This window comes from Papio anubis, chromosome X (genome assembly GCF_008728515.1).
Source record: "Papio anubis isolate 15944 chromosome X, Panubis1.0, whole genome shotgun sequence".
Lineage (NCBI taxonomy): Eukaryota > Metazoa > Chordata > Mammalia > Primates > Cercopithecidae > Papio > Papio anubis.
Genome location: NC_044996.1, coordinates 89,289,214 through 89,315,375, shown reverse-complemented (window position 1 = coordinate 89,315,375; position 26,162 = coordinate 89,289,214). Strand labels below are relative to the sequence as shown.

General features: G+C 38.0%; 1 protein-coding gene across 1 annotated transcript; it reads left to right on the top strand.

Annotated features, from left to right (window-relative positions):
- Nucleotides 1-228: 228 nt before the first annotated feature.
- LOC116271983 (fatty-acid amide hydrolase 2-like) lies at nt 229-26,162 on the top strand. Its single transcript, XM_031660768.1, has 3 exons — nt 229-1,074; nt 6,637-6,719; nt 24,288-26,162. The coding sequence occupies exons 1-3, from the start codon at nt 883-885 to the stop codon at nt 24,451-24,453; spliced, it is 441 nt and encodes a 146-aa protein (XP_031516628.1). The 5' UTR covers nt 229-882; the 3' UTR covers nt 24,454-26,162.

Here is a 26,162-nt window from a genome sequence, read left to right as displayed (position 1 = left end):
CTGAGCTGAGAGGGAAGGGCTGGATTCTCTCATGAGAATGAGAGAAATGGAAGAATCTGAGGTGATTCTAGATTTTTGGCATGGCTGACTGGGTGGATGAAAATTCCATTTGTAAACCTGTAGGGGCAGCAGTTTGGGGGAGAAAAGGATGAGTTTTGGATTTGTTGAATTTGAACGATCTGGAAGACGTTCCCATGGAGATGTCAAAAAGGCATTTCAAGTGTCCAGTTTAGGAGACAGATGGGCTGAAGATTTGATGTTCATCAGTACTACCTGTTAGTGATCTTATAAAGATTAAATAATATGCATATGGAAAATATGTATATGCTTGCCATTTAGTTGTTTGTTGAACATACTGAATATCTGCATACAAAGGTATACTTACAACACTTTTTAAATAAGCACAACTGAAACAAACTATAACAACTACCACTTATACTATTTACCATACATTGTGCTAAATGTTTTATTTATTATCTAGTGTTTGTGGTAACCCTTTGATATTGAAGTAGTTATTCCCATTTTTTTCTTATGAGTAAACTGACTAGGAGATATAGTGTAAGTTGGCCAGGGCTACGCAGTAGCACAACTGGGGAATGCCAAGGCCAGTGTTCTTTCTTATGATTCACTTTCTGTCTTGGGTTACAACAGCACTAACAACAGGTAGCATTGCACACAGGCAGTTGCTGGGAAGGCTCCGCCCCCATCTCTGGCTAGGAGCCCTGCAGGTGATGATAAACAAGCTCCTGTGGAATTGTGGGTAGACACTGGACTTGTAAACGAAAGGCTTCATAAGTACCTCTTTGCTTAGTATTTTGCTCGTCCTTTCCCCAGGGTGCACGTAACCCTCAAGCACTAGGACCGTGCGGAATCCAGGCTACGATGGCACCTTCATTTACCGCCCGCATTCAATTGTTCCTTTTGCGGGCGCTAGGCTTTCTCATAGGCTTAGTAGGTCGAGCAGCTTTAGTCTTAAGGGGCCCAAAGTTTGCCTCAAAGACCCCTCCGCCTGTGACTGAACCATTGCTTCTGCTTTCGGGGATGCAGCTGGCCAAGCTGATCCGACAGAGAAAGGTGAGAGTGTAATTCAGAAGAGGCTGGAGGGACAGGTATTTTAGCGGGATCCAGGAAGCTTAGTGGTGGCGGTGGTTGCGGTTTCCTTTCCATTCTCTACTAGGGCGACTTGACTTAGGAGAGGCATTTATTGGGAATGAAGGGAGACTTCTGGGTGTTGTAGTACGTTTATTTTTACCAAGGACATTTACTGTGGGCATGGGTTGGTACCCTCATAGTCCTTCCTATCCATTTGTCCTATTTGTGCATAATTACTGTGTGTGTGGGGTAAACCAGGTGTGAGTTCTCAGTCATGGAAAGTCAGTCTCTCTTTTTCCCTCTCCCTCCCCCTTTCTCTCTCTGTATTCCTCCCTCTCTCACAGGCCCCAGACCTACCTGCTGCTTACGATTCAACCAATTCTTTTTAAAATTGATTTAAAATGAAAGTAGTACTTGGTCTAGGATAGTAAAAGGTGTGTCTACCAAATATTTAGTGCATAGTATATGTGAAATACTCTGCCTGGGTACTTAAACATATTCTATTTCACGGATGCAGTTATATAGGTAATATTCATATTTTATGCATAAGAAAACTGAAGTAAAATGATTTGCACAAAAATTATTGAAAGTTCTAAATTAAAAAAAATTAAGCAGCTCATTCGTTTTCTCTAGAGTTGTGCAGGTAGGACTATTCATCTCTGTCGTATAAATGTTTGGTTACCTAGAGATCTTGAGCTACAGTCTAGTATTGTTTATTTATCCTCCGCTTGTTTTCATCTCTCTGCTGTTTCATTTGTTTTTCGTCATTGTTTTATTTCTGGAATCTACAATACTACTTAACAAAGAAGAGGCATGCAGCAAATACTTCCTGAGTATCTCAGTATGTGTTCCTGACTGTATGAATTAATAATATTTGTATTACACTCCTGGTTACCTTTCAAAGACCTATCCTATCTTCTTGCCGTATCCCCTCCCCAGCCTCTACCCACCCATGCATGCTTTTCTAACTTTCTAACAGTTAGGGAGGCAATGGGATGTATTAGGTTGGTGCAAAAGTAATTGCGATTTTTGTAATTGAGATTTTGACATTAATTTTAATGGCAAAAATCACGATTACTTTTGCACCAACCTAATAGTAGAAAGATGATCTATTTCAAATTTTGGACTGTCTGTCCATGGCTGTGTGACCTTGTGCCACAACAATTGCAGATAATACATATCAAGCACCTGGCACATAGGAGATTGTGTAACATAATGATTAGAAGGATGGACTCTAGAGTCAGACTGCCTGGGTTCAGAAATCCTAGCTTTTCTACAATCTAGCTCTGTGATCTTAAAAACATTTCTTTTCTTTTTTTTTTCTGAGACGGAGTCTCGCTCTGTCGCCCAGGCTGGAGTGCAGTGGTGCGATCTCGGCTCACTGCAACCTCCGCCTCCTGGGTTCACGCCATTCTCCTGCCTCAGCCTCCCAAGTAGCTGGGACTATAGGCACCCACCACCACGCCCGGATAATTTTTTGTATTTTTAATAGAGACAGGTTTTCACCGTGTTAGCCAGGATGGTATCAATCTCCTGACTTCGTGATCCACCCGCCTCGACCTCCCAAAGTGTTGGGATGACAGGCGTGAGCCACCGCGCCCGGCCTTAAAAACATTTCTTAACCTTTTGTGTATCTGATATTCTTTAAGAAAAATGAATTTGATAATAGAATCTACCTTTTAGAGTTGTTGTGATGAATTAAATGAATTCATATATGTAAAACTTATGGAACATTGTCTGGCATACTAGTCCTATGTAAATATTAACTATTACTATTATTACTATCATCAGGTTTTTGGTAACTAGCCATTTTTTATTCATGATTGCCCATGAGAAGAGATAATCTAGATATAGTTTATCTAGATTTATAAAAATATTCTGAAGGGGAGAAGTGGAGTGGATACAAAGTTTTGTTTATCCCTTAGTTTCTGCCTTTTTTACACATGGAAATATTATTACTGCAAAACAACTAAATTTATTAAACACCTACCATGTGCCACTTGATAAGGCAAATATTTTACTTAGATTTTTGTAAATTGAATCTTCGTAATGACATTTTGAGGTACATGTAATTATCATCATCTTACAGAAAAGGAAAATAAAGTTTAGAGCTTTCTAATAGCTTGTCCAATGCCACACAGCTAGAAAGTGGTAGAGCCAGGTGAATCTTACTCAATTTTTGTTGACACTTTATGGAAGAGTATGCTTCCTGATAACGATCTCTGATTGAACAGTCAGTTTCCTGTGAGTCAGTGTCTACTGTCTTTATGCTTGCTTTTGTATCTCTATATGGTTACTCTTCTATTATTCAGAATTCAGTCTACCACTATGTCATCTGAACCTCCACAGCCTCAGTTGGTATCCAAGGTTGGGCCTTGCCAAAAATATATCAACTTATGGCCACCACCATACATAGCCTGGTCATTGTTTTCGCACATTTGGATATTTGATTTTGTTGATGATCTGAAAGTCAATAAAGTTTTGAAACCATAAGTCCCACTCTTTATTCATCTCCTTTGTTAGGAGACAAAGGTGGAAAGAGGCTTCATTGCATGATCTTTTTTTACTTTCAGATTTTTGAAACATGTGTTCATGTTACCTATTTATAATAAATATAATCAATACTTTAGAAAATTAGAAAAAAATTATTTTCAGTGTTTAGATAAGTAATAAAAAATATCACTAGTTCTTCCTTTAGTCTGTCCATACAGAGAAATATGGTACAGTCATTAATAAGTATGAAGTTGATCTAAAGGAACAGATATGTAAATAGTTCTGAATTATGTTAAGTGGTAAAAATATAAGGTACTGAACAATGAATATGATATGATTCCTTTTGTGTGAAGGAGGGAGACAGCTGAAGAGAGGGGAGAAGGGAATAAGGGAGTGAGGGAGGGAAAGAGAGAGAGAGTGAGAAGCTTTCACTTTTCATTTGTACTTTTCTGTAGTGAGTGAATTTTCTAACCATGTACCTAGTCTTCATTTCTCTTACGACAGCAAGGTTCATTTGGAAAAAGCAAACAAAAATATCCAGGCTCAGCTATGTGGCTTTGGTTAGGTCACTTAACCTCAGTGAGCCTCAACTGCTTCATCTGTAAAATGGGGATAATATTACATGTGTTACTAGGAGGAGTTAATGACATAATGTATATAAAGTTCTTGGCATATAATAAGTATTCAGCAAATGGCAATTATGGTCATGTTAACTTCTACTTCTAATCCCTGCCTTTTTTTTTTTTTTTTTTTTTTTGTCACGTTCTGCATGCTACAAACTCAATTAGGGTAGCAGTGGCAGTTGAAGATCTTTGGGGTTGTGTACGTTGATGGAGTGACCAGGTGCTAGACATCAGCTTGACAATCCAGGCTCTTAATGTATATAACCAGCTGTGTATACACTAGACTATTGAGTTATGGTGGCTGAAATCTCTGTCTGTGGATGCATTTAACAAACATTTACTGAAAACCTACTAGATGCATAATTCTAAAGGACAAGTAGAGTTAATCCAAATGAAAAAATACATATAACTTTCTTTTATAATTTTGTAAATCTCCCCTGTATCTATGGTTGCATCTTTTTTTTTTTCATTCTTAATATTAACCATTTTTCTGCACACACTCTCTCTCCATCATGCTTGTTGCAGTTTATCCGTTTGATAGGTATTTAAAAGTTAGTTCATCTTTTTATACTGGTTTTGTTGTTACTGTTCCTATTTTATTTCTGTTATTAAATTTTATCTTGATTTTGTTATTCTTTAAAAAATTTCTTTATTTTTCTGTTATTTTAAGTTGAATACCTTGTATGTTGTCTTACTTTTTATTTTTATAAATAAAAATATATTAGGACAATTTTAGCCATATTCAATAGATTTGATAAAAAATGTTCCTCTTTTTGTGAATTTACTGATAATTTGCCATTTTAGTTTTGTTTACCTCTTAGATCCATTGATTATATGGAAAAATGTTTTTGAAATAGTTAAGCCTTCTAAATATCACCGTTTAATTTTGGGTTTCTAATATTTCTGGATAATTTGTCAAATTGACTAAGAAATTCTCTAAAATCTTTTGGGATTTAAGATCTGCTTTGTGTGACATGATTATTTTTTGTTAATGATTGATGAATAAAGAGCATATTCTTGATGGAGTAAAAATTCTCCCTCACTATGCATTTGAGCATGTTGGTTGTATTATTAAATTCTCAGATATATCCTCACTTTTTACTCCTTGGTCTGTCAGTCTCTGAGAGAGCTATATTGTTTGCTACTGTACTTATACATCTGGTCAACTTCTCTTTGTATTTGTAGTATATGCTTCACGTATTTGCCTGCTTTATTAATTCAGAAAAGTATACAACTGTTATAGCATCCTCATATATCATACCGTTTTAGGATTTAGTTTTAAAATTTGCTTTCTCTGATATTAATGATACCACCTCTGCTTTCTTGTTGTTTGTTTTCACCTAGTATATCTTTGCCTAACTCTTTGTTTTCAATCTTTCATTGTCTTTTTGTTCCAGATGAATTTCATATAAACATTGTATAGCTGAGCTTTTTTTTTAAAACCAAATTTAATGTTTTTGCCCTCTGGCAGGGGAATTCAGTACTTCACACTTATTATGTAATTGGTTTAATCCTTTTCACTTGATGTAATGTTTATAATTTACCAAACTTGCTTTTTTCTTTCCTTTCCTTCTTTTTTTCTGTCTTGATCTGATTTCTTTTTAATTATTTTTCTCTCCTCATTACTTGGGGGTTCTGTTTGGCTTTGCAGTTTTCTAATGTTCATTGTGTCATGTCTAAGAATTAACATTAAAACTACAATTGTATATAATAATTAAATAATAATCTTGTAGCACCCACCCAGGATGTTTTCCTTGTCTTATCCCTCCTCACATGCTTAACTTAAGACCTTTGGTTTAGGGTTGGTAAATTTAGCAAACAAAAGTACAGTATGCTTAGCTAAATTTAAATTTAAGATAAATGACATATAGATTTCAGTGTAATCATCCCCATGCAATAATTGGGACATACTTATACTAAAAATTACTCTCTATTCATTTGAAATTCAAATTTAACTTGATTTCCTGTGTTTTATCTGGAAACCCTACATTTACGTCCTTTTATGTCTCCACTCCCCAACTCTTGGTTTTGCAGAGATGATCTTAAACTGTTAAGTTTCAGGGTATTACTGAAACGATATCTATTTTTTCATTGATTATTTACTAGAACAAAATATTTGCTAGTTTAGTATATATACATAATATCTCAGAACTCCAATTTATATTTAATTTCAGCAGAGTTTATTCCTTTTGTCCCTACTTATTGTTTGGAACTTCCTTATACTGGTATATTTCTGACATCTTACCTCCAAAATAGACATCTTATACCTCCTCAGCCTCATATTTTGCCTCATGGGGGACTACACTGGGTAATACACTGAAAGTGTCTCAAAAAATGATTAATGTACGCAGGAATCTTTCAGGAAATACTTGCTGAATGAATTGTTTAGTGAATAAATGGCTGCTAACTAAAGTATTGTATTTTGCAGGTGAAATGTATAGATGTTGTTCAGGCTTATATCAACAGAATCAAGGACGTGAACCCAGTGATCAATGGAATTGTCAAGTACAGGTGAGCATTTCCACTCTCTCAAGGAGTCATTTATGTTCGTTTTTGTTCTACTTCTGTGGTCATGCTACCTTAGCATATTTCCTAGATTGTTCTTTCTCTGTTTCCTTCACTTGTTCTCACTGGGAACTTCTCTGACTTCTAATTTCAGTATTTTGTCCTTTGTTGAGAGTTTATGATTATTTGTCTGCATCCTCCTCCTATTAACTGTAAGATCCTTGACGGAAAGGACTAAAAATTATTGTTTTTGCATATCCAGCATCCAGAACAAGGCCTAAAGTTTGGTAGACATCATTGAACGTTTACTGAATAGATTAATATTTGGTAGTGAGTCTAATAGGAGAACCCCCCCCCACACACACGCACACTTTTTCCAATGTGTATTTAGCATAGTAGATAGTATTTTATATAGTTATCATATATGTTACTTCTGTGTCTCTATTGCTAAGTAAACACTTCTCAGCAGCTGTGAGGTATTAGAGGGCCAAAAACTTGGATTATTCTCTTTGTAATATTCTGTTTAACGGGTACCACAGTTCATCTTAGCACACTGCGACATAGGGTGCCATTGTGTAGATCTCAGCCGTTCATGTACCATCTTTAGGATTTTTGTCTTGTTTGCACATCAGCTCTGTTGTTGTTAATATACTTATTAAAACTGAGTCACTTATTCTAACTTAATCATTTTAAAATGAAACTTTGTATCACTATGCATATTAAAAACCTATCATTTAACATGGATGGCTAATGTAAATAAAAACTAGCTAATATTATGAAATTATAGACCTTCAAAATATTTTAATGAAATATAATTTCATTAAAAACTGCATCAAATGAATTTGTATCATAAGAGATACTTTATACATGTTTTCTCATTTGATCATCTCAACAGCATTTCAAAAAAAGTATGTGACAGTCATGATTCAAGAATATAGATATGTGACTCCAAGCTTATATAACAGAACTATGGGGTGGTTCTATGTTTCAGGGGGTCCTGGTTTGTCTCTCTCTTCTATGAACCAACTTTTACCTGAAATGTAATTTGGGGGTACTTTTTGGGCAGAGTGTATCTTTAAACATTTGAGAGATATTCGATTATTTAAATTTTCTGTTGCCTTTAAAAAAGGAGTTTCGAGGAAGGGGGTCAGTTGTTGCAGAGCTTGTTTTTGTGTATGAGGACATACATAAAAATCTGAGAGAAAATCAGATTTGTGACCTTGTTGAAAATAATGAGTTTGGGCTACTACTAGGAGACTGGAGAGGGTGCTTGTGGTAAATGGGGGGAGCATGGCAGGACAGTGACTGTCAGGGGATTGGAGATTTGAAGAGAGAGAAAACGTGACTGCTTTGAAGAGAGAGACCATAGGTGAAATAAAAAAAGTGTTCAGAAATAATTTTATGAAGTTCATGCATGCTCTGTGTGACATCTGTGCTTTTTTCCTCCCTCCTGTAAAGGGCCCCCAAATGGTCTTACTGTCCTGATAATAGTGTTTTTATTTTACTAGAAATTTAAAACATTGGCATTAAGATGAAAAATATGTGTACAGCACCTAGTATAGAACCTTACATCAATCCCTCAGGGTTAGCTCTTTTATTGTTATGGTTGTTATTACAACATGAGCTCAATAAATAGAGCTGTCCTTATGATTATACACAGTTCTATTGCATTGTTATTCCTGTTTGCTTGGCACTAAAACTGACTGTCAAGGCAGTTCAATGATTAAAATCACACAGCTATGAAATAGTAGGAGGATATGTGAACTTTAATTATGCTGACTTCTAGCTTTGTCTTTCTTTGGCTTCCAGCTTTGTGTCTGTGATAGACTGATGAGAAAATATTCACTGCTTTTTTATCTTATTCCCAAACCTGTTCTTCCATCCAGTCACACAAGCAAGATACCCCTAGACTCTACCTTCTTCCTTCCTTTCCCAAATCTATCTTCTAACTCTAATTAGTCAACAAATTTTACTGGCTCTTCTTTATTTATCATCATGTCAAACTTGTTTTGCTGCATATCCTATCCTAATCATACAGAACTACTCTATTTTTCCTGATCCACTTATGCTCTCTATCATCTGCATAACTTTGCACATGTTATTACTTTTGCCTGGAACACTTTCTCTTTCCCCACCTCTCCTTTATTTGGCTTAGTTAATTTTTTTAGGACTCAGTCTGGTTCTCAATTTTATATTATCTAATCATCTCAGTCTCTGTAAGATTTCTACTCTGAGCTCCCAGAGCACATTGTGCTCATGTCACTTTTGTATCATGCAGGGCCCAGAAACCACACTATTTTAACAAAGAATTTAATATAGGGAATTGGTAGAATAGATGTTTAAGGACTGAAAAAACAAACAAAAAAAGTAGCACTGAAGTAACACCGAGATGATGACTGCAGGAAACAGTAAAGTGAGGAAACACCCTAGGTATGAGGGAACAAAGGGAATAAATTGGGATTATCATAATCTAGGCTTTCAAAGGAAATGCCTGCAGAGCTGGGACCAAGACATCTGTGAAAAGGGTGTTACCTGGCTGCTGCTTCTACCTCAGAAACTTTGAAAAGGGACCTCATATTCAGAGCTGTAGTTCAGAATTCTGAGAAGCAGCTGCCAGCTGACTGGTGCCGGTATTTCTGAGGGAGTGTGATGAGACTGATTCTAGATTGTGGGAATAAATAGGAAACTGGAATCAACTACTGTGGCTTGGATGAAAGGCTATTGTTGAAACAATGGTGTCAGGAACAGCAAGCAAACTGGAAGAAACAAACCCCTTCACCTATTTTCTTTCCTCCTAGTCTTTATCTAGCACCCATATTTGAAGGATCCAAGAGGGCACAAATTATCAAAGGAAAGTTTAGTTTTCTGAGTCCCATCATAAAGTGGCATATAGAATACTTGTTTGAGGGCTGAGAGATAATAGTATAAAAACTGGTTCAACATTGCATAGTCATTGTGGTCTTGATTGTCTCACCCACCAGATTGTGAGTTCCTCAGTGGCATGGACCGTGTCTTTTTCATCTTATTGTCTTCAGTGTCTAGAACATGAACTATATTTAGCATTTCTTCAGTAAGTAATGATTTAATATACCTGTGTTTAGACAATGTTTGTTTTGGAGGTCCTGAATGCAGTTTCGTCTTATGCTCCGCAACCTGTTGGCTTCTTATATCTTCCTGGATTATGATTTGTTGTTCACTGTTTTTCTTGCTTGCCTGGAAAAGTACAAATTTGTTACTACTTTTAGACTTTGCTCCCTGGAGCATCTATTGTCATGCATTTAATGCAATAGATATATTCTTCCCAATCTTTGAATGACATAGAAAATGGTCAAGGCAAACTTTCTGGGAGCCTTAGAGTCCATAGATGTCACGACGCAAAATACACACTTACAGAATCACATAGACCTGGGACACAATTCTTCCTCTGTTAGTTATTGTATGAACTTAGGCATGTTTTTGAATCTCTCTGAATCTTTGTTTTATTCTTTCTAAAGGGGAAAATAATATGGACGCTCAAAATTTATAGTTTTACTAATTTAAATGCTTGAAAACACTTTCATTCATTTATCCCACAAATGGCTATTGAATGCTTACTATATGCCTGGTAGTGTGCTAGGTGTTGAAGATATAAAGATAAACACAACAGTCCCTGACTTCTTTCAGCTCCCAGTCTGGTGGTTGAAGCATGCGAATAACCATTATTTACTGCACAGTGGAATTAGTGCTCTGATAGGGGAAGAAAAGAGTACTGTGGGAGCATGGAGAAGGTTACTGATCCAAGACTGGAGAGGTTTCAGAAAAGGCTTTCTGGAGAAAGTGATATTATGTGTTGCTTTCCACTGAAAAGCTATCCAAGGGGTAGAATCCTCCTTGGATTTCACTCCCCTACCACTGGCTGTACTCGAATCACCGAGCAAGTGCAGAATTTCAAGATATATAGATTTTTTTAAAACTCTCTCAGACCTCAATAAGTCTTTCACTCAACCCACATTGGCCAACCTATGTATCATCTGGTGTCACAGCCACCCTTAGGCCTCATCCTCTGTTTGTCTCCATAGAAGCAAGGGTAAGGATTTTTGGCTGAGGTGCCTTGTTTCAGCTTGGCTGAAACTATGGGGATTTCCTTGGTCTCAGGAGTCCAGTGCTGCCTTGTGGCACTGACGCCACGTATAAGGATATCCAATTTCCTTTATGCCTTTATCAACCTTCCCTTGGAAGTTCTCTGCTTGTGCTGATTGTGTGTGGCTGAAGTTTGGGCAATGCTAACGAAGGGGATTTCAAGACCTTAGGAAAGTGTACATAGTTAAGGCACTACCTTTTCTCCATCCTTCGAACGAACAGGACTGGGGAGCCTGACTGCCCTGCCCCACCTGGTTGGGAAACTCCTGTGAGGCAAGTGTTGCAGGACCCCTGTCTTACATCAACAAATATTGTGCCAGTAAGTGGTGCTGATAACATCAGTATTGGTAGGACTTGTTGAAGAAATAGCTGCTGCAGTTCTTCTCATTTTTTTTTCTGGTATAGAGACTTGTAACCCATTTCCTAAATTTCATCTTGCCACTTCCCTAAGCTCTGTGGTTTGGGTGACATGGCTTTGGCTTAATCTTCTGTAATTCTAATTCTAATCCTTTGATTTTCCTGACAGGAATTTTGTTGACTGTCAGGAGAACCGGATGATATTAGTAATGATGATAGTGATAGCTGACATTTACTGAGTGGCTCTTCTGTGCTAGGTACTGTGTGTATGCATTGTCACATTTAAATAACAAAGCATGTAGATGCTATTGTTACCACCATTTTATAGCTGGAGAAACAGTTTAGTAAGTTGTCACTTGCAAGGTTATATAACCACCTCAGATCAGTCTTTCTCCAAAGCCTGGAATTTGACCATTCTGCTACACTGCTTTTTGGATAGCCAGGTTCTTTGCATTTGTAAGAGACCAGATTGCAACATTCTCAGATTAATACTTTGCTGTGCCTAATTCACTACCAAAACTGTCTCATTTTTTTTTTTAAACATAAGTAAGCTTCTAAAAAATGTAGTCAATACTTATTTTTCTGAATCCTTACCTCTTATTTACACCTACACTCGCTGAAATCTAGCTTCTGTTCCTACCACTCAATTAAAAATAACCTGCTGGCTGGGTGCGGTGGCTCACACCTGTAATTCCAGCACTTTGGGAGGCTGAGGAGGGCAGATTACCTGAGGTCAGGAGTTCGAGACCAGCTTGGCCAACATGGTGAAACTCCATCTCTACTAAAAATACAAAAATTAGCCGGGTATGGTGGTACATGCCTGTAATCCCAGCTACTCAGGAGGCCAAGGAAGGAGAATTGCTTGAGCCCGGGAGGCGGAGGTTGCAGTGAGTCGAGATTGTGCCACTGCACTCCAGCCTGGCCGACAGAGAAAGACTCTGTCTGAAAAACAAAACAAAACAAAACAAACAAACCAAACAATCAAACAAAATAGCCTGCTAACTCTATCAGTTTGGGTTGTTTCTACTGCAAATAACAGAAAGCCCAATTCAAAATGACTGAAAGCAATAGGGAAAATATACTATCGCACAAACCAGTAAGTCTTTCGGTAGGTTAGCTCTAGAATTGATTGACTCAGCAGCTGAAAAATGTCATCATTAACCTGTTTTCAGTCTTTTGCCTTGGACTCCTAGTTTGTCAGCCTTATTAGACTAGGTCTTCTCATTGTCATAAGATGGATGCTATGCTTTATGTCTCAAGAGCCAAAATTGTGACCAGATACCACTGGCAAACCAATTTTTGGCAAGGTGAATAACATCACTGTGATAGCACTAAACAAATAAATCACACACTTAAGGTTAGAGATTGGGCCTATTTTCTGTGAGGCATATGGCAGTACAATAAAGAAAGTTGCCTGAAAAATTGAAGTTATGTTTATAAAGGGAAAAAGTTATGTTTATAAAGGGAAAAAGTTTTGTTTATAAAAGGAAAAAGTGAATTTTGGATAGGCAGCCAACAATGTCTGCAACTCTTGACAATATGACTTTGGGTGAGTCCTTAAGCTCTCTTTATCTCAGTTTCCCCATAACCATAATGAAGCAACTGTTAGGTACCTAATGTTATTATTGTGAGGATGGAGCAACTTAATGAATTTAAAACACAATGATTGGCACATAAAACAGACTCGGTATTGGTTCATGTTGCTCTTATTATCAAAATGATAATTGCTCTGTTCTTGAAGTCATTGCTACCTTTTGCTTCTAGACAGTGCTCTTCTATTATTTTATTATTTAACCCTTACACATCTAAATACATTGTATTCTTCCTTAAGGTATGATTCTGTAATTTTGTGTGTCTGTGTGTGTGTATGTGTATAATAGTTCAAGTATATAGTTATAAATATTCTTAGCCTTGGTCTTCTATGACTTCAAATATAATTTGAACACTGATAATTCCTGGAACTTTGTCTGCAGCCCAGACTTTTCCTCTAAGCTCAATTCCTTTTTTTTTTTTTTAATTTTTTAAAATTTTTTTTTTTTTTTTTTTTTTATTTATTATTATTATTATTATTATTATTATACTTTAAGTTCTAGGGTACCTGTGCATAACGTGCAGGTTTGTTACATATGTATACTTGTGCCATGTTGGTGTGCTGCACCCATCAACTCGTCAGCACCCATCAACTCGTCATTTACATCAGGTATAACTCTGAATGCAATCCCTCCCCCATACCCGCTCCCCATGATAGGCCCCGGTGTGTGATGTTCCACTTCCCGAGTCCAAGTGATCTCATTGTTCATTTCCCACCTATGAGTGAGAACATGCGGTGTTTGGTTTTCTGTTCTTGTGATAGTTTGTCATGAATGATTTACTCAGCCGCATCCATGTCCTGCCAGCGACACAAACTCATCCTTTTTATGGCCGCATGTATTCCATGGTGGCTAAGTCATATTTTTAATCCAGTCTGTCATTGATGACATTTGATTCCAAGTTCGTTATTGTGAATAGCGCCGCACAAACATATACGGTGCATGTGTCTTTATAGCAGCATGATTTATAATCTTTTGCATATACTCCAGTAATGGGATGGTTTGGCTCATATGGTACATCTAGTTCAGATCTGGAGTGAACGCCACAATTGTTTTCTATAATCATTGAACTAGTTTACAATCCCACCAACAGTGTAGCAAGTCTCATTTTCTCCACAGCCTTCCAGCACTCCATTTTGACTTTTAATGATCATGATTCTAACTGTGAGATGGTATCTCACAGGTTTTGATTTACTTCTCTGATGGCCAGTGATGATGAGCATTTTTTCATGTGTCTGTTGGCTGCATGAATGTCTCTTTGAAATGTCTGTTCATATCCTTTGCCCACTTTTGGATGGGGGTTGTTTTGTTTTTTCTTTGTAAATTTGTTTGTTCTCTTTAGGTTCTGGATATTAGCTCTTTGTCGATGAGTAAATTGCAAAATTTTCTCTATGCTTGTCCTCAGTGAATGGTGTACTACCTAGGTTTTCTTCTAGGATTTTATGGTATTAGGTCTAAATATTTAAGTCTCTAATCCATCCTGAATTACTTTTCGTATAAGAGTAAGGAAAGGGATCCAGTTTCTAGTTTACTTTATGGCTAGCCAATTTTCCAGCACCATTTAATATTAAATAGGGAATCCTTTCCCTATTTCTGGTTTCTCTCCAGGTTCTGTCAAAGATCAGATGGCTGGGTAGATGTGTGGCATTATTTCTGGAGGACTCTGTTCTGTTCCATTGATCTATATTCTGTTTTAAAACAGTACCATGCTGTTTTATACTGCAGCCTCAGCAGGCTCTGAAGTTGCATGTGGATGCTCTCCAGCTTTGTTCCCTCTTTTTTTGACTTAGGATTGTCTCGGAGATGTGGCCTTTTTTGTTCATATGAACTTGCAAGCAGTTTTTCCCAATTCTGTGAAGAAACTCATTGTAGCTTGATGGAGATGGGTACTGAATCCATAATTCACCAGCGTACAGTCATTTTCACAATATTGATTCTTCCATCCATGAGCAAGGTATGTTCTTCCATTTGTTTGTGTCCTTTATTTCACTGAGCAGTGATTTGTAGTTCTTGAAGAGGTCCCTACATCCCCTTTGCAAGTGGATTCTAGATATTTTATTCTCTTTAGCTAAATTGCCAGAATGGAAGTTCATTCATGATTTGGCTCTCTGTTTTTCTGTTACTGGTGTATAAGAAAGCTTGTGATTTCTTGTACATTAATTTTGTATCCTGAGATCTTTTACAGTTGCCATCACTACGGATTTTGGGCTGAGACAACGGGCTTTCTAAATACACAAATCATGTCATCTGCAAACAGGACACTTGATCTCTTCTTTTTCCTAACTTCTAATAAATACCCTTTGATTTTCTTTCTTCCTGATTGTTCTAGCCAGAACTTCCAACGCTGAATTTTTCACAGATGAGAGGGGTATCCTCACCAGCCAGCTTCAAAGTGGAATTTTTCCAGTTTTGCCCATTCAGTGTGATATTGGCTGCGGGTTTGCTGCAAATAGCTCTTATTATTTTGAGATGCTCCATCAATACTGAATCTCATGCTGATGTTTTATAACGAAAGGCTGGTCTTATCAAAGCCTTTTTCTGTAATCTTACGAGATAATCATGGTTCTTGGTCTTTGTCTCGCTTCTATAGCGCTGGATTATGCCATTGGATTTTATGAAAATGCCAACCAACCTTGCATCCCAGGATGAAGCTCCACTTGATCATGGTGGATAAGCTTTATAATGTGTTGCTGAATCCAATTTGGGCATTTTGCTTATGTGATATTTGCATCAGTCGTTCATCAGGATATTGGTCTAAAATTCTTTTATGTCCTCTTCTACAGCTTTTGGTATCAGGGATGATGTTGGCCTTATAAAATGAGTTAGGAGGATTCCTTTTTCTATTGATTGAATAGTTTCAGAAGGAATGGCTCAGTTCTCCTTTGTACCCTCTGGCAGAATTCAGCCAGAATCCATGGTCCTGGACTTTTTGGTTGGTATTATTATTTATTGCCTCACTGCCAGGCTCCGGCTTGGCCTGTCCTAGGATTCAACTCTTCCTGGTTTAGTCTTGGAAGAGTGTAAGTGTCCAGAAATTATCCATTTTCGATTTTAGCGATGAGGTTTTATTCTTTGATGGTAGTTTGTATTTCTGTGGGGCCGGTGGTGATATCCTTTATTTATTTTATTAGACGACGGATTCTTTCTTTCTTTATTAGTCTCAGCGGTCTGTCAATTTTGTTGATCGCCTAAACCAACCTCGATTCATTATTTTGAGTGGTTTGTGTTCTATCTCCTTTTCCGTCTCTGTTTGATCTTAGTTATTTCTTATTTCATTAGCTTCTTTGAATGTTTGTTTTGCTTTCTAGTTCTTTAATTGTGATGGGAGCGTCAATCTTTAGATCCTTCCATTTCTCTTAGCATTTATTATAATCTCCCTACTTAACACACTGCTTTTAAATGTCCCAGATTCTGGTATGTTGTATCTTTGTTCTCATTGGTTTCCAAAGAACATCTTTATTTCTGCCTTCCTTTTGTTAATGTACTCAGTATTCATTCAGGAGCAGGTTGTTCTAGTTTCCATGTAGTTCATGGTTGATTGAGTTTGAACTGAAAGCTCCCAGTTTGGATTGCACTGTAGTCTGAGACAGTTTGTTATAATTTCTGTTCTTGTACATTTGTTGAGAGCAAGCTTACTCACCATGTGTGTCTCATTGGCATGATGGTGCTGAGAAGAATGTATATTCTGTTGATTTGGGGTGAGGAGTTCTATAGATATCTATTAGGTCTACTGTTGCAGAGATGAGTTCAATTCCTGGATATCCCTGTTAACTTTCTGATCTTGATCTGTCTAATGTTGACAGTGGAGTGCTGGAAGTCTCCATTATTATTGTATGGAGTTCAAGTCTCTTTGTAAGTCTCTGAGGACTTGCTTCAGTGAATCCGGAGTGCCCTCTGTATTAAGTATATATATTTAGGATAGTTAGCTCTTCCTTTGAATTGATCCTTTACCATTATGTAATGGCCTTCTTGTTCCTTTTGATCTTTTGATGGTTTAAAGTCTGTTTTATCAGAGACTGTAGTATTGCAACCCCTGCTATTCTCCATTTGCTTGGTAACTTCCTCTCCATCCCCTCATTTGAGCCTATGTATGTCTCTGCATGTGAGATGGTGTCCTGAATACAGCAGACCGATGAGTCTTGACTCTTATCCAGCTCTGCCAGTCTGTGTGTTTGAATTGGAGATGAATAATTTCTCTACATTGAAGGTTAAGATTGTTATGTGTGAACTTGATCCTCATTATGATATTAACTGGGTTATTTTGCTCGCTAGTTGATGCAGTTTCTTCCTGGCCTGATGGTTTCTACATTTGGCATGTTTATGCAATGGTTGGTACTCAGTTGTTCTTTCCATGTTAGGTGCTTCCTTCAGGGTTCCTTGTATATAGTAAATTGGTGGCGACAAAATCTCATGATTGTTATTTGTAAAGGATTTTATTTCTCCTTCACTTGTGAAACTTAGTTTGACTGATATGAAATTTTAAGTTGAAAATTTTTCTTTTAATAATCAATCAATCAACTCAATCAATCAATAAAAGACTTCCCAAAAACAAAGCTAGAGAAAAAAATATAAAATATATTTCCAAAAAAAAAAGAATGCTGAATATTGGCCCCACTCTCTTTCTCTCTGGCTAGGAGTTTTCTGCCGAGATTCAAAGAATTGATGGCTTCCTTTGTGGCAGTAATCCGACCTTTCTCTCTGGCTGTCCTTAAAATTCTTTTTCCTTCATTTCAACTTTTAGTGAATCTGGCAGTTATGTGTCTTGGAGTTGTTCTTCTCGAGGAATATCTTTTGTATGCCTGTATTTCTGGATTTTGAATGTTAGCCTGCCCTACCAGGTTGTAGTTCTCCTGATGACATCCTGAAGAGTGTTTTCCAACTTCTGGTTCCATTTCTTCCCCACTTTCAGGCACCCCAATCAGACGTAGATTTGGTTCTTTTTACACCTCCATACTTGGTGCAGGCTTTGTTCATTCTTTTTCTTTCTTTTTTTCTTTGGTTTCTCTTTTCTCACTTCATTTCATTCATTTTATCCTCAATCGCTGATAATTTCTTTGAAGATCCAGTTGGTTAGTGAAGCTTGTATTTGTCATGCATTTTTCTGCCATGCCCACATCATCTTTCATTTCTGCTTTATGACCTTCTCCATTACCATTTCTATTATCAATTTTCTTCCACTTTTTTCAAGATTTTAGTTTCGTGCTGGGAACGTAATTCCTCCTTAGCTCAGAGAAATTAATAATTGAAGTTTCTTCTCTCATCTCGTCAAAGTCATTCTGCCTAGCTTTGATCCATTGTTGGCGATGACAGCCCTTGCCGGAGATAGCTTCCTATTTTGAATGAAGCTGTTCTGTTTTTCCCCATCTTTGTGGTTTTATCTCGCCTCTGTCTTTGATGATGGTGACGTACTGATGGGGGTTTTGGGTGTAGGTGTCCTTCCTGTTTGATATTTTCCTCTAACAGTCAGGACCTCAGCCAGTCTGTTGGAGATTAAGCTGAAGCCCACTCAGACCCTTGTTTGTCTGACATCAGCAGCAGAGGCCGCAGAAATATAGGAATATTGCTAACAGCTTAAGGTACTGTTCATCTCGCTTAGAAGCTTTCCTCCCTGGGGTGTATCACCCCAGAGGTGGGTGTCAGACTGCCCCAGTGGGGATGTCTCCCAGTTAGGCTACCTAGGGGTCAGGGGACCCACTGAGCAGGCAGTCTGTCCCTTCCTCAGATCTCAGCCTCTGTGTTGGGAGATCCACTGCCTCTCTCAAAGCTGTCAGACAGAGTTTTTGTGTCTCAAGAGGTTTCTGCTGCTTTTGCTAAGTTGCTTAGTTGTGCCTTGTCCCTAGAGGTGGAGCCTACAGACAGGTAGGTTTCCTTGAGCTGCTGTGATCTCCACCCAGTTTGAGCTTCCCAGTGGCTTTGTTTACCTACTTAAGCCTCAGCAATGGCAGGCGCCCCTCCCCCAGCCTTGCTGCTGCCTTTAGGTTAGAATTCAGACTGCTGTGCTAGCAATGAGGGAGGCTCCGTGGGCGTGGGACCCTCCCGGCCAGGTGTGGGATAAAATCTCCTGGTGTGCCCATTTCCTTAAAGCACAGTATTGGGGTGGGAGTTACCCGATTTTCCAGGTGTTGTGTGTCTCAGTTCCCCTGGCTAGGAAAAGGGATTCCCTTCCCCCCTGCGCTTCCCAGGTGGGGCAATGCCTCGCCCTGCTTCAGCTCTTGCTGGTCGGGCTGCAGCAGCTGACCAGCACCGATTGTCTGGCACTCCCTAGTGAGATGAACCCAGTACCTCAGTTGAAAATGCAGAAATCACCGGTCTTCTGTGTCGTTCGTGCTGGGAGTTGGAGACTGGAGCTGTTCCTATTCGGCCATCTTGCTCCGCCCTGAACAGCTCAATTCCTATATATGTATCTACCTACTTGACACCTGTACTAGCAAGTCCCATGGGCACCAAAAGTCAAAATAATTAAAATCAAACTCATGAAATGGCATTACCATCTACCATAAGCCAGAAAAACTGGAAAAAAATTCCTTCATCCCCCCACATTCTAATCTTCTATTTTATATGAGTTCTTTCTTCTAAATAGCTCTCTCAAGTTCTCATCCCTAAATAACTCTACTATTCTCTATCTCAGCAGATATCTCTTTAGTCCCAATCACCATCATCTTTGCCTACTGCAGTAATCTTTATGTTTCTAGTTTTGCCCTCCCTTCCCCATACTTTTTATTTTGCAAAAGCCAAAGGATATGTGTAAATCACTAAAGAGATTATGCCCCTTTCCTGCTTTAAACATTTCAATATCCAGGCTCCTTAGAACGCCACGTAAGGGCCCTTTGTAATTTGGCACACCTTAGTTTTTCAACTTTATCTTGTGCCATTCTCCCACATGTAACTTCCTTTTTACTCTACTTGGGTATTTTTGCTATTCATCTGAAGGGTCCCTTCTAGTTCAGTCCAACTTTTTGAGTTATTTTCACCTCCTAATCACAGACTTTCTCCTTCAGCTGCTACCCCATCTGATATCTATCTCTCTGGGTACTCTTTTCCTCAGACAGGTTGCAGACAGGGACACTGTGTCTCAAGGTTTTCTTTCCTGATGTTTCCTAAACATCAGGCTACAGGCCCTTTTGCCTTGGATGAGGCTCACATCCAGGGAAGCTTTCAGTAACTAGCAGTCTTAGGTATGTGAGTGTTTTACTGAGGTTCCAAGTTTGTACCTATTGGAAATATTGGTCTTAGGTTCCCAATTCCTTCTGAATTGGCAACTGAAAGCTTTTTTATTTCCGGAAAGTGGGTAACCTCAATCTCACACCCTTCTGCTGTTTTTTGTGCAGCCAAGGTGTGAGGGATGGGATATAAGCAAAGCAAAAAGTGTCCTTTTCCCCAGGTAGACAGTATGTACCTGCAAGGCCCCCAGAATGTTTAACACGTAGAGTGCTGGCCTTTGCTCTACAAATGGTAATGACACTATCTTGTAACTAGCTATAGACACACAGAAATGTTTATAGTTTCTAAATGGCTGTGCTTACAGTGATTCTTTTCATTGCTATAGAATTGTACTTTTACTGGCTTATGGGTGTAAAAAGGTAGTAGTGTGGCCAATAATCATAAAGATCCTCACAATTTTACAAATTATGAAACATTTGAACAGCTAGATCCTGGGAAGTTCAGGGACTGATGTAACTCTGGACTCTCAAAAGTGGGAGATTTGTGGGCCTTCATTTTAGAGCCCTGCCATTAATGTGTTCTAACCAACCCCAGTCCTTCTTTCTTTTGGTTGAACCTCTAGGGAAAGAGATAATTTTATTTGTTTCACTTGGCTCAGGTGTCCAATATACCGAGACTAGCAGCATCTTGTGTGTATATACATATATATACACACACACATATTTTATATATATATATATATACACACACAGTATATATATACACTACATATATATATATACACTATATATATGTACTATATATGTGTGTGTGTGTGTATATATATATATAGCCTTTGTTCTCTGAGTACTGCTGGCCCACCAATAGGGATATATGCGTGACAGTTAAGTTTTTATGACAGCAGAGTTTTTACCCCTATCGGTGGGGCAATAGTACTCAGACAACAAAGGCTATACAAATAGTAATATCAGTGATGGTTAGCACTTGCGTGCTTACAGTGTTCCAGGTACTGTTGTAGTGCTTTACAAATGCAGTAATTAATTGAATAATATCAGCAATTCTATGAGGTAATTATGTTTAGCTCCATTATACAGATGAGGAAACTGAAATACAGAAAGGTTAAGTAATTTTCCACAGAAGACGCAGTAAATAGTGGAGCTGAGATACAAGACTATGCATTCTCTCTCTAGATTAATATTGTTCAATAGAAATAAATTATGAGGCAATATGCAATTTTACATATTCTAGCAGCTGTATTTTAAAAAGGGAAAAGAAAAAGGTGGAATTCATTTTAATAGTACATATTATTTAACTAAATATGTCAAAATACTTTAAACATATTGCATTAGCCACATTTTAAAAATATAATTTCAACTTTTATTTTAAATTCAAGGGGCACATGTGCAGGTTTGTTATATGAATCTATTGTGTGATACTGAGGTTTGGGATACAAATGATCCCATCACCCAGATAGTGAGCATAGTATCCAACAGTTTTTCAAAACTTTCCTTCGCTCACACCCTTCCCCATCTATTAGTCCCCAGTGTCTATTGTTGCTATCTTTATGGTCATGAGTAGCCAGTATTTAGCTCCCACTGAGAAATGAGAACAATGTGATATTTGTTTTTTGTTCCTGTGTTAATTAGCTTAGGATAATGACTTCTGGGTGCATCCATGTTGCTGCAAAGGACATGATTTCATTCTTTCTATGGCTGTGTAGTATTCCGTGATGCATATACACCAAATTTTCTTTATCCAGTCCGCCATTGATGGGCTTCTAGATTTATTCCATGTCTTTGCTATGGTGATAGCATAGTGATGAACATACAAATGCATGTGTCTTTTTGGTAAAACTATTTATTTTCTTTTGGGTATATACCCAGTAATGGGATTGCTGGGTCAAATGGTAGTTCTGTTTTAAGTTATTTGAGAAATCTTCAAACTGTTTTCCACTATGGCTGAACTAATTTACATTCCCATCAGCATTCTCTTTTCTCTGCAGCTTCAGCACTATCTGTTGTTTCTTTACTTTTTAATCATAGCGATTCTGACTGGTGTGAGAGGATATCTAATTGTGGTTTTTATTTGTATTTCTCTGATGATTAGTGATGATGAGCATTTTTTCATATATTTCTTGGCTGCTTGTCTATCTTCTTTGGAGAAGTGTCTGTTCATGTCTTTTGCCCACTTTTAAATGGGGTTATTTGTTTTTTGCTTGTTTAATTGTTTAAGTTCCTTATAGATTCTGGATCTTAGATCTCTGTTGGATGCATAGTTTGTAAATACTTTCTCCCATTCTGTAGGTTGTTTATGACATCACATGAGTGTCAGGAGTAACTGACTGTACAATATTTAAAGTACTGCCCAATACCTGACATATATCATTAATTGTTAAATATCATTATCATCATTATGCTGGCATGCTCTATAGCTCCTGTCTCCTCCATTTCTAGCATATTGTCATATACACATTACAGTAAAAAATCCTTCTTTTTAGGAACTTCCAACAGTTCTTTATATTCATTTTCCCAATGCATCCTCGCTACCGCCATGGTAGGTAGATATTATTGTCCCCAATTTACAATTGAAGCAACTAAAATCCAGTGAAATAAAAGAGCTTGCATAGTTCACAAAACTAGGAAATGAGAGTGCCTTAATTTTTATTCATCTTAAAAGCATAGACATTATCATATTCTTTTTTTTATACTTGGTATATTTTTGAAGTAATAAACATAATTACTATTACTATTGAGCCCAAAGATATTTTATTAAAGTTATTTTAAGTCACATGAAAGGTTATGTAGAGGATTTTACATTTCATTTTCAAGAATTAATATTTGAGATACTGAGAAATTACACTGGAATTGCATACTTTAGTGATTGTATTACCACATACATTAAAACTATGCTCTTTTGGACATATTGACTTATTGTATTTCATTCTGGAAATTGCTGTAATTATGTCCGTTATAGAACATTTGCAAAAAACAACAAAAAATTACCTGTAATCATAGCACCAAAAGAGTAGTTATTCACTGTTAATGTTTTGCCTACGATTTTCACATGATTGAGGTTATACTGGGAATATACTGCTATAACCTTCTCTTTTCACTTACATTAAATGACATTACATTATAGGAATTTCCAAAGGGCAGTAAAACTTTTAGGAAACACCACTTTATTTTATTTTATTTTACTTTAAGTACTGGGGTACATGTGCAGGATGTGCAGGTTTGTTACAAAGGTAAACTTTTACCATAGTGGTTTTCTGCACCTATCAATCCATCACCTAAGTGTTAAGTCCAGCATGCATTAGCTATTTTTTCTGATGCTCTTTTCACCCCTGAGAGGCCCCAGTGTGAGTTATTTCCCTCCCTGTGTCCATGTGTCCTCATTATTCAGCTCCCACTTATGAGTGAGAACATACAGTGTTTGGTTTTCTATTCCTGCATTAGTTTGCTGAGGATAATGGCTTCCAGCTCCATCCGTGTCCCTGCAAAGAATATGATCTCATTTCTTTTTATGGCTGCATAGCATTCCATGGTGTAGATGTACCACATTTTCTTTATCCAGTCTATCATTTAGGGGAATTTGGGTTGATTCCATGTCTTTACTATTGTGAATAGTGGTGCAATGAACATATATGTGCACGTATCTTTATAATGGAATGATTTATATTCCTTTGGGTATATACCCAATAATGGGATTGCTGGATCAAATGGAATTTCTGGTTCTAGGTCTTTGAAGAATTGTCACACTGTCTTTCACAATGGTTGAACTAATTTGCATTCTCACCAACAGTATAAAAGCATTCCTTTACCTCTGTAGCCTCGGCAGGATCTGTTGTTTCTTGATTTTTAATAATTGCCATTCTGACTGGTGCGAGATGGTATCTCATTTAGGTTTTTATTTGAATTTCTCTAATGATCAGTGATGTTGAGCTTTTTTTCATGATTGTTGGCTGCATAAATGACTTCTTTTGAGAAGTGTCTGTTTATGGCCTTTATGCAACACCACCTTTATTGGCCATACAGTTGTCTGTTGTAGATATCTATAATTATTTATTTGGAGACAGGGAGATTTTATATGTTTTTCTAATATAAATAATGATGCAATGACCAGCTTTCTGTATGGATAATTCTTGCTAGGTTGGATTACTGTTCTTATGATGGATTCTTAAAAGGAGAATCACTGGCTCAAATGGTCAACTTTATCAGGCTCTTGACAAGTACATTAACTTTAATATGTTGATTACATATTAACATGTTGATATGGGTATTCTTTTAATAAAGTTGGTCGGATGACTTGTTTATGTAGTTAAAGTTTGCATTGTTTTATTTTTTCTTAGGTTTGAGGAAGCAATGAAGGAGGCTCATGCTGTAGATCAAAAGCTTGCAGAGAAGCAGGAAGATGAAGCCACCCTGGAAAATAAATGGCCCTTCCTTGGGGTTCCTTTGACAGTCAAGGAAGCTTTCCAGCTACAAGGTACTATTCTTTTATTTTTGGCTACATGAGTTTAATTCACAAGTTGCTACATTTTCTAAACTTATAAACTAAAAAGGATGTTATAAAAGTGAAGGACTAATTCATGCTGCTTCCTCAGTTTTGAAATGAGAGGAAATATTCAGCAAGTTCCATTGGGAAAAATGATAATGGTCATCCTGTTAGCTCTGTATGGCATATGGGGGCACTATGCTCAGTATCCATTAATCCTCACAGCAAACTTATAAGAATAGTATTATTGATCTAATTTTTCAGATAAGAAAATTGAGGCTCATGACCCTAAAGTAGTTTGGCTAAAGCCAAACTTGGATTCTGATAAAGACCTGTGCTTTCTCTGTCATACAGTTCTTATTTTGTAACTTCCTGCTAGCCTCAAAAGTAAATGAAAATCCCAAATATTTGGAAAGTAAACGACATATTTTTAAATAACCCACAGGTCAAAGAAATGAATCACAAGGAAACATTTAAACTGAAAGAAAAAATATAATAATATAACAAAATTTATGAGATGTAACTAGATTAATATTTAGAGGGAAATGTATGGCTTTCAGTGAATATATATTTAAAAAAAGATTTAAAATCAATAACTGAAACCTGGCCTTAAATGGCTCCTGCGAAAGGGGTCAGTGAAGGAACTGAGGCCTCACCTTCACCGGAAATCTCTGGGATCCTAGCTGTAGGCTACCCCTTGTCGCCCATGGGTATACAAGCTGGCAGGAAGATCTGACGGAGAGGAGGCGGAGACAGGCCTTCAGAGGGCTTGGAGCCTGGAAGCTTTTGGTACTCTGGGCAGCTCCAGCTGAGAGTAGCCATAGGCACCAATCCCCAGGGCTTCCCATTCCTCCGAGGAGGTGCAGGCCAGGTGACCTCTGACCCAAGAGAGAGCAGAACCAGCTTCTTCACGGGACTGAGGTGCATCTGCTCTGCAAGCTTTACTGCCTGTCAGCCTCTCCCAGCATCCATGCCTAGCTGCTTTGCAGGAGCAGGTGCACATAACAGCCCTTGCAGCCCAGCCTCAGTGTATTGATGCACCTGAGTACTTTCCTAGCTAGCCTGGAGCATATTGGATCCCCTAGCACAGGCAGATCCGAACCCCAGCTAAGGGACAGTTATGTGCACCCAGAGCTATAGCATGATACTTGAGAGTAAGGAGCAGAGATCTGTGGACAGTAATGAAGTTGGAGAGGAGTCCCCAACCCCAGAACACTGAGAGGTGAGAGATGCATGGGTTCCTGGGCCAGATGAGACTCCACAGGATGGGTCCATAGAGTGTGGCATATCTCTCTGCTGCAACCCCTGCCCGAGAGGGCTGGTGGTACAGAATAGCTAACAAAAGAAATGCCAATGCAGCACCACTGATCACAGGGGGCACTCCCAAATCCCAGGAGCAGATCTGGTGAGGGAGGTGCTATCTCTTTCTGCTCTCCCAACTCAATAGCATGCCCACATGCTAAAGGAAATACAAAAGAGCTGCACAGCTTGGTATTAACCTAGTTACTGGCCATTACTCTTAAATGCTTCATCTACTGGATTGCAGCCCAAACTACAACACCAGTCAGTCATCCGGCTAATATATACACCTGTGAAACCAAGTGCAAGAATTCAAACACACATAAAGATCCTACAGAAGCCAGGTGCAGTGGCTCATGCCTGTAATCCCAGCACTTTGGGGGGCTGAGGGGGGTGGATCACCTGAGGTCAGGAGTTTGAGACCAGCCTG